Source organism: Protomyctophum bolini (genome assembly GCF_963924005.1).
Source record: "Protomyctophum bolini genome assembly, chromosome: 17".
Classification (NCBI taxonomy): Eukaryota; Metazoa; Chordata; class Actinopteri; order Myctophiformes; family Myctophidae; genus Protomyctophum; species Protomyctophum bolini.
Window position 1 is genome coordinate 22,516,614 of NC_137878.1, and position 14,708 is coordinate 22,531,321.

General features: G+C 41.2%; 2 protein-coding genes across 4 annotated transcripts; both read right to left on the reverse strand.

The window, feature by feature from the left end:
• Positions 1-1,031: 1,031 nt before the first annotated feature.
• On the reverse strand, positions 1,032-9,345 carry LOC308331480 (coagulation factor XI-like). Of its 3 annotated transcripts, XM_080786934.1 has the most exons (12): positions 8,982-9,345; positions 8,432-8,757; positions 7,100-7,201; positions 6,751-6,920; positions 6,468-6,627; positions 5,920-6,029; positions 4,564-4,726; positions 4,131-4,246; positions 3,725-3,878; positions 3,190-3,290; positions 2,479-2,638; positions 1,032-1,630 (listed from the first exon to the last, which is right to left on the reverse strand). In XM_080786934.1, exons 4-12 carry the CDS (start codon positions 6,809-6,811, stop codon positions 1,522-1,524), a joined length of 1,134 nt encoding a protein of 377 aa, XP_080643060.1. In that variant the 5' UTR covers positions 6,812-6,920; positions 7,100-7,201; positions 8,432-8,757; positions 8,982-9,345; the 3' UTR covers positions 1,032-1,521. The 3 variants fall into 3 exon arrangements, with proteins under 3 accessions (XP_080643060.1, XP_080643061.1, XP_080643059.1); XM_080786935.1 differs by having other exon boundaries at positions 1,518-2,638; positions 6,468-6,538; XM_080786933.1 differs by having other exon boundaries at positions 1,518-2,638.
• Positions 9,346-10,199: 854 nt separating this feature from the next.
• LOC308331481 (glutathione S-transferase A-like) lies at positions 10,200-13,306 on the reverse strand. The gene is made up of 4 exons (XM_080786936.1): positions 13,004-13,306; positions 12,567-12,632; positions 12,214-12,319; positions 10,200-11,024 (listed from the first exon to the last, which is right to left on the reverse strand). Exons 1-4 carry the CDS (start codon positions 13,169-13,171, stop codon positions 11,017-11,019), a joined length of 348 nt encoding a protein of 115 aa, XP_080643062.1. The 5' UTR covers positions 13,172-13,306; the 3' UTR covers positions 10,200-11,016.
• Positions 13,307-14,708: the final 1,402 nt, after the last annotated feature.

The window sequence follows — 14,708 nt, forward strand, 5'->3', positions numbered from 1 at the left end:
TAATGAAGTGTCTATTATGGTTGGAGTCTACATGCATATGACCTTGGTCTAGGCCAGATAGCTGCTCACTGAGTCAGGGAGCGTTCTTTCTCTGCCGAAAGTTCACAGTGCAGGGAAAGTTATCTACAGGTTGCCTGGCAACGCCTGCCTAGGCGCTCTCCAGGCTTCAATGGGCATCAATGACTGAACCAAGGAAGATGAACTCTGCGTCGCTACGCCATCCTCATCATCTAGGCGTTGCACTAATGAAAGAGCGCCAACACTGGTCTTGTCATCTGACATGGCGGACATGAAACATCTACAGCCAATGAACATTATATCAACAAATCTGACGTGATCTGCAGTATTTAGCCTGGAACAAATACTGTGAAGAGGAGTTCAGGTCCGGAGTTCAGTTCGGAAGTTCAGTTCAGCTTCGGGTTCTTTTGGAATCAACAATTGATTATTCTAAATTATATTGATGTAAATACTATTATCTGAACCATGTAGCACATTCTCTATGTAAATTTGCCTACTAAAATAATGGTTAAACCTTAAACTCTCTCCGATCTCTATTTCATCTGCCTCCAAATCCTTTTTAAGGTATGTTTCTATTTTTGGTACAGTGATGGTCATTTAAAGGGCTATTCACTCACTTTAAGGTAAATACAGCACGGTATTTAATTGGTCTCCCTGCTGAGCTATCGAAGGTATAGATTTACAATGTTTTCTTAATTATACAGTCCTTTCAAAGTTATCATGATAAAAGATGGATCCTATTTTTATATCCATCAATCCCTTGCACAAAATATTTCCAGATGGGGGTCCGCGGACAAATACATATTAATTTGGGCGTCCTTGATGTCTTTCTTGATGCTTGATTTTACATTGTTCCCGCAACGTCACTGAAAATGAGGGTCACCTCAGTATGTCTTGACTCTTGAGCCTAAAGGGTTGGGATCCAATGCACTCGCTCCTTCTCTCAAATAGACCCGTAAGGGTCTATTCGAGAGCCAACAGTGCATATTAGTTGGCCCATAAAGTATCTTGAATAGAGAACAATACAACTCACACAGTTTCAACATAAGAGTCTATATTGTAGTTCTAAAGCGTTCATTACACTACCATGGTCAACTTTCTTATGGGTCTGCTGTTGTAACAATACATTGACAAGGCCTGGGCTATTATGCAACATGGCAAAGCTTAAAAGATTGTAATTGACAAATTTAGTACAAAAAATGTTTTACTCATAAACCATTATTGTATGATGGTTAAATAAAGTTACACCAGCATAATTACTTTCTCAGTTTATTGCCACACCAACCAAGGATGTTGGTCATTTGTCTCAGTATGCTCTGGCTAGGCTATTAGAGGTACAAAGCGGGTCTAATTATCACAGGATTCGTGCCTGCATGGTGTTATTATTACAGGTGTGAAACTTAAACTTGCATGGTGCCTACACAAATTGTGCATTAAATCAAATGTGTGTAGGTAGAAGTGGCGGCAAAAGAATCTTGATTCAGAAAACGGACTGAGGTTTCTTCAGGTAGTCTGACAATTCTTCTTGGAGAATCCGGACACAACGTTATGCAGTGTGGTAATTTTGGGAGGAGCAGGCATGGTAATGACCCGCTTCAGGTAGCAGCGACGCCTGAAATACCACATCAAACACATGCATAAGCACATGACAATAATATTTGATCTGTTTGATATCCATGTGCATATGGGCATGTAATGTTAGGCAATATCGATATCATGATATGAGACTGGGGAGTTGGGATATCTAATATGTGCTTGTCTGTTAAATTCACTTAAGCCCTATTTTATACTTTAAAACATATAGGCAATGGGACAGATTGTTAGCGGCTGTTTAATTTGATCTTTTTGTATATTGCCATAGTATTATATTAGAATTGCAATATAGATAAAGGTATAATTTGATAAAAAATATTGTGATATTTGATTTGGTCTATATTGTCCAGCCCGAGGCAGAATGAGTTAGTTTTTTCTTCTCCCCCATTTAGTCATTCTGACAATTCCTCTTGAACAATGCATTATACTGCAAGGTCCTCCCTTGCCTGTGCCTTCTAACTGCTGCTCTGTGGGGAGTGTGTTTCCCAACACTGGGCCCAAGGTCCCAAGGAGCGGTTGATCCATTTGAACGGATTAACAGCTTAATTGACGAGGGATACTTTTATGATTGCACTGTCAATCTGATACAATAAATATAATGCGGTATCTTGTATAAAAACCAAATACTATTTTACAATTTAGGGCGGTTGTGGCTCAGGAGGTAGAGCAGGTTGTCCAATGATCCCTGGATCGGCGGTTCGAATCCCGGCTCCTCCTGTCCACACAACCCTAGACACTGAAGCCTACATTGCCTCCACTGAGTTGGTCGGTGTGAGCTCGCCACCATTGGTGTGTGAATGTGGGAAGTGAAGACGCTCGTGTAGGTGTGTGTGTGCGTGCGTGCCCAACTGCCCATATATAACATACCAATAACTTGAGTCAAAGAAGGCCTCATTGACGTAGGTGTAGAACTGACAGTTGTGATCTTCAGTACAGTTTCTCTGGCAGGTGTCTGGATCGTCCAGTAAAACATAACGCATATCAGATCCCGGGAAGTCTACACCTTCATACATCGCCTTCACCCAACCTAGGAGAGGAACATGACAGTGACAAAATAATGTTGCTTGGGATGTGTGAAAACTACTAAATAGGAAATAGGAAAATGAATGAGTCTAAGAAAAATAAATGACCTCTGCCAATACTATACGTCTCTACCCAGACTTGCATAAGTGAATGAAGACTTTGAAGGAATTTAATAAACATGTTATTGTGAGGTCACAGGAATCTAGAGCTTTGCCCTTTGACCACCGACTGTACTTCTAATCAGTAAATCTGTGAGTCCAAGTGGACAACTGGACGTTTATGCCAAATGTCATGAAATTCTCTCAAGACGTATTTGTTCGTAAGATATTGCATTCACGTCGTCGGGATGGACATAGGGATGTAGGTATGGACAGACCAACCGACAGACAGACGGATGTATGGAAATAATGGTTGGACGGACGGACATAGAGACTTTCATTTTTGCGGATACACCAAGTATTTATACTTATCAGCAGATTCCAAATCCATTTAGTCTATTGGAATGAATTATTCAGTTGTTTTCTTTTCGCAGGTTGACAAATGACAAGTACATACTGTTATCAGGCTGACAGACGCGAGTTGGTATTCCAGAGACAGCTGCCTCATTAGCTTCGGTCACCATTTCATTTGCATTGTTCTTCAGGTAGCAACGGAACCTGGAATCACAATGACAAGAAGGATCAGGCAATTTGAGGAGGAAGGAGAAAAAAAAAGAGGAGGAAGCCGAAACATAAGAAGATGAGGATATATAATAATAATATAATAATATAATACAAGAGCAAGACTGTCTGGATTAAAAGGATCATTAAACCTTGACGTTATGTCTGTCTTTTTAGAAATGTGATGCATCAGAAGTCCAAGTACAGACTGGAGACAACTCAGGTCCAGTATGCTAAGTCTAGAGACTAGTTACAACCTGTATTATCTATGAGCTGATTGAACTTAGTTATGAGATGTGTGTCATTGATTGATTCCCAAAGATAAGCAACAAAGTGTCTCGCTTATCAGTTCAATAACGGATACGGCTTTCAGTTTCCAAATAAGGTACGATTCTGCATTTCAAGGAACGGTTGGCAGGTCCTGTACTCACCTCTTGTCAGTGTCAGTGAAGTAGGTGAAGAAGGTGCAGAGCGGATGACTAGAACACAGGCTCAGGCAGTGTTCAGGTGAGACTGCGAGCAGCATGTCCATGTCGAGGTCATGACCTGGAATGTCAGTCTTTGGAAACATCTTGGTCTGACATGCTGCAGTGCATGCCCACAAACACGCACGCACAATCATTTATTTATGTCCACATAAGAGATACAACACAAGGACACAAATATTTACAAGGTGCTGTACAAAATGCAGTCAGCAAATCTTGGTACACACACACCTTTCAGGGACGTACAAGTAACCCCACACACACACACACACACACACACACACACACACAATATACTTGTTTGATCAATAGTGATCATTGATCAATGCAGTGTATGTGCATGTCAACATACGCAAATTGTGGTTGGCTTGGTACAACTTGTCGGAGAATCCTGAGACCACATCATCTTTTGCGTTTACCATTGGAAGCTTGGGTACTGTCCAGGTGAACTTTAGATGACACTTGTATCTACAAACAGAATGTCCACAATCTTCAGTGAGATTTTTTTTTTTAATCCTTTAAAAAAACATATTACCAGCTTTTCAATTTTAACATATCTTGTGTGCAAGACAAGTGGGAGTTGAACTAAGGGGGGGGGGGGTATGGGAAAGCTGGACACTAAAAGCTAAAAGCCATTGAAGCAAACACATATTATTAATTATTATAATTGGAGACCTCTCAGTGGATGATGTTGTGATACTAAGGCTTTCCAAGTTGTAGGTCTACAAGATTTGAGAAGTGCAATGTGTGTCTGTCTACACAGTACACACACTATAATAATTTACCTGATATCCTCTCTCACGTAGAGCCCACTGACAAATGTGAAGAACTCACAGCCTGGGTCTTGGGTGCAGGCTCTCTGGCACTGCTCATAGTCCGCTGTGAACAGACTGCGGTAGTCTGCCCCAAGGAAGTCAATATTCTCATACGCCCGAGACAGACAGGCATCTGGCAGACAGTAAACCAACCAGAGAGAAGGGAGTTTCACACATTCTACATTGGCATTTAAGGAATTTACTTCAGCATGCATGATGAAGTACAGTGTCAAACCACTAAGATACAGAATTGTTGACAAAGTACACAGTTATAGAGGACACATTTGTGCAGGATAGGACCCTGCAGAGCATACAGTACAGAGTAGACTGTGTCTAAACAGCAGGTATTAATACCAATAGCATAACCACTTAAACCCTAGTATATACTTTGTTGTACAACAAAAATAGCTCATCTACAGACTTACAACATGCCAACGCAATGTGTTGCGAGGTTGTAGTTTGGATATTCTTATATATTTATAAAATATATATTTTTTGGATATATAAAAAAATATATTTATATGCTTCAAAATTGTACTCATTACTTAGTATAGTACTAAATGATTTAGTTACTTTTCACCACTGTCTTCTTTTCCTTTCGAGTTTCCCTTCAGTGGTTGCCACAGCGAATCATCTCACCCTGTCCTCTGCCTCCCCTTCTCTCACACCAACTAACTTAATGTCCTCTTTCACTACATCCATAAATCTTCAACTGTGGTCTTCCTCTAGGCCTCCTGCCTGACAGTTCCAATTCAACATCATTCTACCCTCTTCAACATCCTTCTACTCTCGCTATGCCTCCTGCCCTCCTCTGTACGTGTCCAAACCATCTCAATCTGGCCTCTCTGGCTTTATCTCCATAACATCTGACATGCGCTGTCCCTCTGATGTACTCGTTCCTGATCCTATCCATCCTTGTTACTCCCAGAGAGAACCTCAACATTTTAGTCTCTGCTACCTCCAGTTACTCTGGTGCATGTGTTTGTTTCCGACGTACAGTACTAAGAGTCCGACAGGCATTATTCCGACACCCTACCCCAAACCTAATCCTAATCTCACAGGAAAGCCACGGGTGAGTTTAACTGGCCACACGTGACGTAAAAGGCCAAACGTCGGGAGCTAAGGAAGAGTCTTAACTAGCCATGTGTTGGACTCACGCATGTGTCGAACTGTTGCACATCGGACAAACATCTGCGCAGCCTTTTCCTCAGTGTGACTGTCTCTAAAGTTGATACAACATAGCTGGTCTCACCACCGTCTTGTACACTTTCATTATTGCATATATCCTATCACACATCACAACCAAGATAGGGGCTAACCACATACCAGGTTTAGGACTGCAGGGTTTGAGAGAGTAACCAGAGGTCACACCAAGCAGTGGCCTCTGTGTATTGGGCTGTCCAGTGGCAGTGTACTTGAGGTAGCAGAAGAAATGCCTGGAGCATAAACACATTGGCAAATCAAATGTTAAAGTCTCTGAGGCTTGACTAAAATAAAACCTGGTAAGTAAATAGAACAGACTGCATCGCAAACATTAATGACCTACAATATTGTGCAACAACTTGTACAGTACACTAATGTAAACTGTACAAGTTGTACAGCAATACGCTTTAAAACAGCTGATAAGACAATAATTCAGAGAACATTTACTACAGTATGTATTCCCAAGGACCAGGTTCCAACTGAAAGCAGAAAATCCCAAAATGAAACTTTTTTTTTCATTTGGGTGGTAGATGATTCAGGACAGCCCTTTAAAACTCGATAGCAGTGTTGCTCTGCTTATCACTAGTGGTTTGCATCCAATCACCATCTGGTTTGTTGCTTCGGCCAGCCGAGAGGGTCATCGGTTACAACCTCAAATCCCTGTAACTTACCGGTCGTCTCTGGTCCAGTCAGCTCGTATAAAGGTGAAGAAGAGGCATCTTGGGTGCTGAGTGCACATCACCTGGCAATGTTCCACATCGGGAGAATACACCTGTGTTATATCTGTTCCTGGGAAGTCTGTGTTCTCAAGGAGGTTGTTTAGCTCACATGCTGGGCACACACACACCCACACACACACACACACACACACACACACACACACACACACACACAGGAAGTTAGCTTTTAAGGGGTATATTTGCATGAATAGAGAACAAACGGTAAAGTTATTACCTTGACTGAGGGAGAGTCCACACAAACAGAGCAGACCCACTAGAACCCAGTAAGCTGCCATCCTGATTCTTGCTGAAGCTCAACTGAAGCCAGTCAAGTCGCTTCAAGCTCAGCTGTACTCAGTTTGTTGGTTCAGAGCAAATGATTATTCAGGGGACAGAGTCTGTGGACTTTAATGGTATTGATTGTTTTTGTAGGGTTTTTTTTTTCCTCTCTCTCAGGTCTCTCTCACACATTTTTCATCAAACATTTTACATTGTTTACATATTTCAAAGTAGCTATATTTATAATAATATTTATTTATAATATATAAATTTATATTTATAATTTACAACAATAACAAACTCACGATGCGACGCAGATATTTTCACAATTTGCTGTAGGCCAGTCCGTCCACACATTTGCAAGAAATTTCAGCGGTCTGGACATGGTTGCGATGAGTTGAACTTGCCTGTAAGTTCAGCAATTAATATTTTTATTCTCGAAATTACACTGAGTAATTAAACTCATTTTCAGTGTCGTCGAGTAATACAATATCAAATAGAAAAACATCACAATACATCAGAAGATTAGGAAAAGAAAAACACCAAAGGTATACCGTACATGTGAATTACATAAATAAAAAGCTAAGACAAATATCAAAACGATCTAAAAACAGTTACATATTGTGGGAGTCACCATTTTAAAACGACTCAAGGGTACCAATGTGTTAAATTTTAATGCCGTTTGCAGGTCATTCCATGTATTTGGGCCACAGAAGCTAAAAGCAGATCTACCAAGTTCAGAGTTAACTTTTGGTACCTTCGGGGAAATTACTTGACCGGGTGTGGTAGGGTTCAGAGTCCCATTTCAGAAAAGATGAGATGTATTTAGGACAATCTCCAAGCATGGCTTTATACAAGAACGGGTGCCAATGCAGTTCTCGTCTCTCTGTCAGGGAGGACCATCCAACCTTGTTATGTAAGATACAATGGTGAGTACCATATACTCACCCGTAATAATTTGAATCGATGAGTGATAAACAGAGTCTAGGGATTTAAGAGTGGATTCTGCTGCATGTCTATAGATTATGTCTCTATAATCCAAGACAGACAGGTGCCTCAATTGAGCTTGATACTCAATTATCCTCACCACCCTTAATAGAGGAAAGCACATAGTGTACAGTAGGAACACAATAGCAGAGGATTTCTGAATTCACAACACTCACATAGACAATGATTCAGAAAGTGTAATGATCTGGTTGTAGATTCTGATTACAGTGCTGATCGAAAATAAAGAAACACTACCACCTGGTGGCCTGAAAGGTAACTTGTGTGTGTATTGTGTATTATTGCATTGTAATGCAGGCATCAACAGCTCACATGCAACATTACCGCACCCTAGTGTTTAAATAATACCTCTACAAGGCCTCATGAGTTGCTAATATGCATATGATTTAAAAGTAGGGCTAGTGATATTTTTCATTAAAACGGTGTATTTTGTAACACAATATTGAGCTTTACTTTTATAACAACACATTTTGTTTTGTTGAAAAGGTAAAGCTCAATATTTTACTTATCATTTTACTAATTTACTATAGAGCTTCCAATCTCTCATCACACAGAAAATACACTTCCAATTCATCATCTTACGTTGTGTTCCAGTATTAACTTTCTCTGCACATTTAGTTGTCATCACTTACTTCCAATTTCTGTATCTTGTATGAATTCTCTCTGCTATTGTATAAAATGTGTATCCCGATTCCTGACCTGAAAATAATGGAAATCTGCATTACTGAACAAACACAAATTTTAATCCAATTATTACGTTGTGGTTTTTATTCACCTCATAACCTTTGTAGCACTTTGAGATTTACTTAGGTGCTTTACAAATAACATATTGTTAGCAGGGTTCTTTCTTTAAATGATGTGCAGCCAAATACATATTAATTTGGGGGTAGTTGACATGAAATGATCAATCACTGTCAACATGTACTCAGGTATGTGTCAAGATTCATACCTGTGTAGTCTTGCGTAGCCAGACATCCATTACACAAATTGCAAGAGGCAAGTCTGGTAACGCGAGACTACTGCGAGTGTGAAACTTGCTTGGTGCCTACAGTACATGAGTGTGCATTGCCACCTTACGGCTGTAAAAGATGAAGAGAACAGAAACACAATGAAAACGAGCAAACACATGTGTGTCTCTGATTATAGTGATCATTATTTCATTGACAAAGGAGTAGTTTTTACTTATATTTAATTTTTTGCAGTAGTAAAAAAAACAATTACATTTGAGAGAAATCACAAAGACAATTGAAGATGCATGTATACTTTTTTTAACACAACAGATGAAGGTCCCAGGACTGAAACATTTGCTACTTTTAGTCTCGGTCTAAGGAGTTCTCCTTTATTTTTATATGGTGAGAGAGTATTTTTCTGTCAGCTGTCCTCCTGTAATTTCAAAATGTAAATTCAAACATTAAATGGAAGAAATAGATCTACAAGCACACGTGTTGTGAGCTCAAAGATTGGCCATTTTCAGCGAGCTATACAGGCGAGCAACAAACTATAAATCAGGCTCTGGCCCTCAAGTGCATGAGTTTGTGTGTGATTCTCAGAGGTCCTTAAGGAGGTCTTGACACTCGGGGTTCTCCAGCCAGTGAGGAGGCCAGCTAGTTTTGATGCTGGCTCTGTCCTTCAACATGGTATGATACTCTGCCAGCTTAGGGTAATGCTCTGCAGGCAGCCTATGGAAGGCATAAAATATACATTAGCAGTGCTATGCGTTATGTTTAGTTTTTATTTAAAAATACAAATATTTCTGAGATTATACATTTCAAAGCCGAGGTCTGGACCCGAGCTCAGTCCATTTGTGTTAATTATTCCTCTGGAACATGCCAAGCAAACGCACAACTTGTCTAAATGTAATGAATACTTATTTTAAGGAATTAGGATAAAAAATATATATATATACTCATTTATTTTTGTCTTCTTACTTGACTCTCCAAAACTAAAATCTGACAAATGCTTGAAATGAGTAGTGCATTAATCCCACCAAGAACTTCCAGTAATAAGCCCACTTACCCAAACCGGAACACATAGGCAACACTTGGAAAAACAGTCACATCTGCCAGAGAGAAAGTCTTCCCTGCCAGGTAAGAACCGGCACCCAACTGGCAGAGAGAAAAAAATAAATTTGTTTAACAACATCCCTCAAGCAAATATGTTTGGTCTTCACTTCTCTGCTGCTCCATTAATTTTGTACGTTTCTCAATGTAATGAGAAGCCTCATGTATACGAATAAGTCTTCAATATGTGTGTGCACTGCAGCATACCTTCCCCAGGTATCCCTCCCAGAGCTTGAGTTCCTTAGCCAGTGTCTCTTTGTTTCTCTTCATAGCCGAGTCATGCCTCTCTGCCTCGGGGACCTTATAGTTGTAGTAGATAACATTACCTAAGAAACAGCAGCAGCACAAAATTGTATAATGACTAAATATGCCCCAATACATGTAAATAAAAAACAATTCAGCACACGTTGTTGACACCATGTCAAATATGGCGACACGTTGCCTGCAAAAGGGGGCTATAGTGCCATAATGACTTCCCTTGGTCGGTCTTGCAGAGGGTGTGTAGACAACCACATCTCCTCCACCTTCTTTTCAACTGACAATGAGGAGTTTAAAGGACAACTTTGTTTTTCTTTTCAACCAAGGTTCATGATTTAGGTTGTTAATCCCAGCTCATTGGACACGCTGTACTGATCGCTGTAATGATGATCCTACCCAACCTGAACTACTGCTCTGAGGTATGGGGAAACACCTACCAATCTACCATAAATCCACTGATTATACTACAAAAGAGAGCACTAAGAGTAATAAACAATGTAGGATACCGGGACACGCACTGTTTTTACAATCACACCTGACCAGATATGGTCAATGTTAAAATTCTACAAATTATGTACAAAGCAAGATATAACCAATTACCGGCAAATGTACACGACAGATTTCTGGATAAGGAAGGGGGATACAATCTTAGAGGACCACTGAACCTTTCAACAATTGCTAAAAGAAGTTCTATCATTCCTGCCTCTGGAAAAACTCAGGTATAGAGTGGACAGAGCCAAAACCAACTTTGTCCTAGCTTGGAGTGCCTTTGTGGAGTTTGTTGAGGACTTTTCATTTCAGTGATCTGTAATCCGGACTGTGTCCGACTATGTCCCTGTCTCGACTCTTTTTGATCTATGATTGTCCGCTGCTTTGTCCCACCACCTTGTTTTTTTAGCCTAGGGGGCTAAAAAAAACACACAATTATTTTCATGGCAAAAACAAAATGGCAAATACATTAAAAACAACAAATCTAGCGAGGCATGGTATCATTAGTGCATTTGGGATGAAGGAATTTTAAAAAATGTTACAATTAGCTTTTGGTACCATCTACCAGAGGGAAGTAGTTCGAACTCCTAAGAACTAAGAGCATGGATGCAGCTATAGTACAGCAAGTTTAGCTTTGTCTATTGTTCTGCTGCACTTGCTAATGCCCCAGAATTATCTTGTGTCTCATGACTCTTAAGATAAGGTTGACCCCTTGGGGTGGACTAAACATGTGATTCTCTGGGGATACATTTTGCTTTTCACATGACATTACCCATGTTTAGCACAACACAACCATGGAAACGGTAGCCATACAGTAATGTAAAAGCCTGACTTAATGACAGGCCTATCTCATTACAGGTATTGTGTGCGTGTGCATGGGGGTTAATTGTTTACACCCAAGCCTAATTGGGCTCAAGGGAGAACAGCTGATGTAAGTTCACTGGCACACACTGCACCGTGTTATTGTCTCCACCAGGCCGAAGGCATGGGGAGAGAGTATGTTTTGCACTCAGTCCGTCCGTCCGTCCGTGTGTCCGGACACACACACACACACACACACACACACACACACACACACACACGCACACACACACACACACACACACAGCTCCTAAACATTTTGCCAAACATCACACACACACACACACACACACACACACACACACACACACTCCTATCCTCCTGGTGGAGACCTGTGGCCAGAAGGGCACTTTTTCTAGTTTAAGGTCAATTTGAAGCCATACAGTCTCAGAGAAATGCAGATCAAAGTTGGACATGTAATTGGTCCAGATTAATTCAAGTGAAACGCTGTCATTAAGTTACTGAGTAACACTTTCTTAGAGACTGGTTCGGGTTCCATGGTCTTAAAGGGGCATTTGTAGATTGTAATTCACATTACAGTAGCAGTGCCAGTGACCCTTCTGTTCATGTCTATCCACAATGAGTGGCAACTTTTTATGCAAAATAAATAAATAATGCAAAAATGATGTGTGCTTGTCACCAAATCCAACAGCACATCTGGACTTGTATCAAGTCACGACACACTGATACTGCACAGTGCACACACTGAACTAGACATGCACATATTCATGTGGTGTGCATCTTACTATAGATCTCGTTGAGTGTGGTGCCCTCAAACATGCGCTGGTACATCAGCGCTTGCTCCGCTGCATTGTCAGGGATCAGCTGGTTCCCTTGAGATCTGAACTGACTCTGGTGATGACAAAAGAAGCAGATGGCATGCTGAGTGAGCAGGCACAGTGTCATGTTATGATGTTACTGTACGGGGGCCGTGGCATATTGCGTTTCTGGTTGACTATAGTAGGCCTATTGTGCAACACAAACACACACGAGATAGGCTACACCAAAAAACAATTAGCTCAAGTGTTACGGCTGGCTGCTCAGTGCTCATATTTGTAGTAAAGTAACCTGAGGCAACCTCATGACCACACACACTTACCTCCAAGTACATGCATGCTGCATAGGACTCATTCAGTATGTTGTTCCCATGTTTGAATGTAGGCAACTGCGAGGGAAATAAATTGTTATTATTGTGATAAGGTTACAGGAAGCATTATCAAGTTGCCCAAAACAACAGCATAGCCTACATTATTTCTGGGAAAGTATTAAAAGTAAACAAGACAGCTGAATTGTTTATTTGCCCAGATATAATTCATACAGATCAATGCATTACAAGATAAATGAAATAAAATATGTTGTGAATATATATTTTGCATAGTCACATCTTGGATAGTCTCAGTTTTGCAGCCTTTTAGCAACTGTAGCCTACAACGCCATAACAAGTGTAGACTACACAGAAATTTGGATTATACGTAGGCTATACTTTATTGTTTTACGTCTGCAAGACGGACTTTGCATACAACTCAGTAGACTCACTTGACACCTGGGGTTGGTCTCCAAGACTTCCTGCGATTTATGCTCTCCTTTCGCGAAGTGAAGCTGTTTTTCGTTGTATCCCTGCAGATTCTTCTCCTCCAGAGCGATCATGATCCTCCAGCATGCCGGGGATCCAGAGCCCCAGAGAAGAGTCATGTCCTTGGCCATGGTTTCAGAGGTTGAGTTAAACGTGCTATGTGCTGTCCGTGCGGTGCACCGGGTGGAAGTATAAGGATGGTTGAGTTCAGGCAGGCTGTGATGTGTGATCACACTCTGGCTGTGATATAGCGCTGTTGCCCGCTTCAGAGCTACGGTATGGATCGCATCACCAGAATTTCCATCGCGGAAGTCCCACCTGATTGGTGCTGGCATAATGATCCTTCGGTCTGGTTTATTAACCAGGCTATAATGATCCCGCCCACTGGTGTCATGTCAGGTCAGACTGACATGTGGGTGAATGAAGACATGCTGCAACAATGTCAATGCCATCTCAATACACAATGTTGATTGAGAGGAGAAAAATGCCTTAATTGTCACGCATTCAGTCATATTATATGACTGAATGCGTGACAAGGCATGACAAGGCATTTTTCTGACTCAGTCCCATTATTGTGTTACCAGACTCACCATGCAGTGTCACCACTCACCATGCAGTGTCACCACTCACCATAATATTATTATGGTGAGTGGTGACACTGGTGAGTCTAACCAAGGCAACCTGCAGTACCAGATTTATATATATTGAGCTCTGGCTGCTCTCTCCCTCTCTCCCTCTCTCTCTCTCTCTCTCTCTCTCTCTCTCTCACACACACACACACACACACACACACACACACACACACACACACACACACACACACACACACACCTGCTAGGTTCTCGCAGTGGGACATACTTAGGGTACAATTAATCAACAGCACTCCCTCCACACATACACACACATACACAGGAGACACACACACACACACACACACACACACACACACACACACACACACACACACACACACACACACAGGCCATACAGTACAGCACATAGGCACAGGTTCATAGGGTCACATGCACGCACACGCATGGCACCCACACACTCCTATAGCCATACACTGATGGCAGAGTTAAGTTGAAGGGAACCAGTCTGCACAGAACATACACATTTTATTCACTCATATACAATTTACTCCTCCGCATATTCCTCGCACGTTTCACATGCACGTCACAAGCACGCGAAGATCACTATAGGCCTCCCCTAATATGTACAATTTTGGGCCAACGCAGACTGTTGATTGGAGGGTATCTCGTTTGAACGCACACACCGCTGGGGTACATACTGTACACACACTGGGGTTATGTGCACATACATTTACAGCAATGTATTGAACCAGTATAAAGTGGCAGACAAAGGAAAGAACCGCACCCCTTTCCCCCCTAATCCTTTCTCCTGTAACATGCACCCTGACCCTGATATCCTCTTACTCTCTCCCTATTTCTCCATTTATTCAATTATACAATAAATGTAACTGTTAAGCTTGAACAAGCTTGAACAGTGTCGGACTGTATTGAGTCTCCCAGTTCGTTCCGGCTGTACATTTCCTGTCATTTCCCTGGACACGACAAGAGGAAAAGAGGCTATATGCACAAAGGGAGTTTAATCACATGCCATGAACCCTAGCATCCATATTCTGGGGGCAAACATTCAGCAAAAATA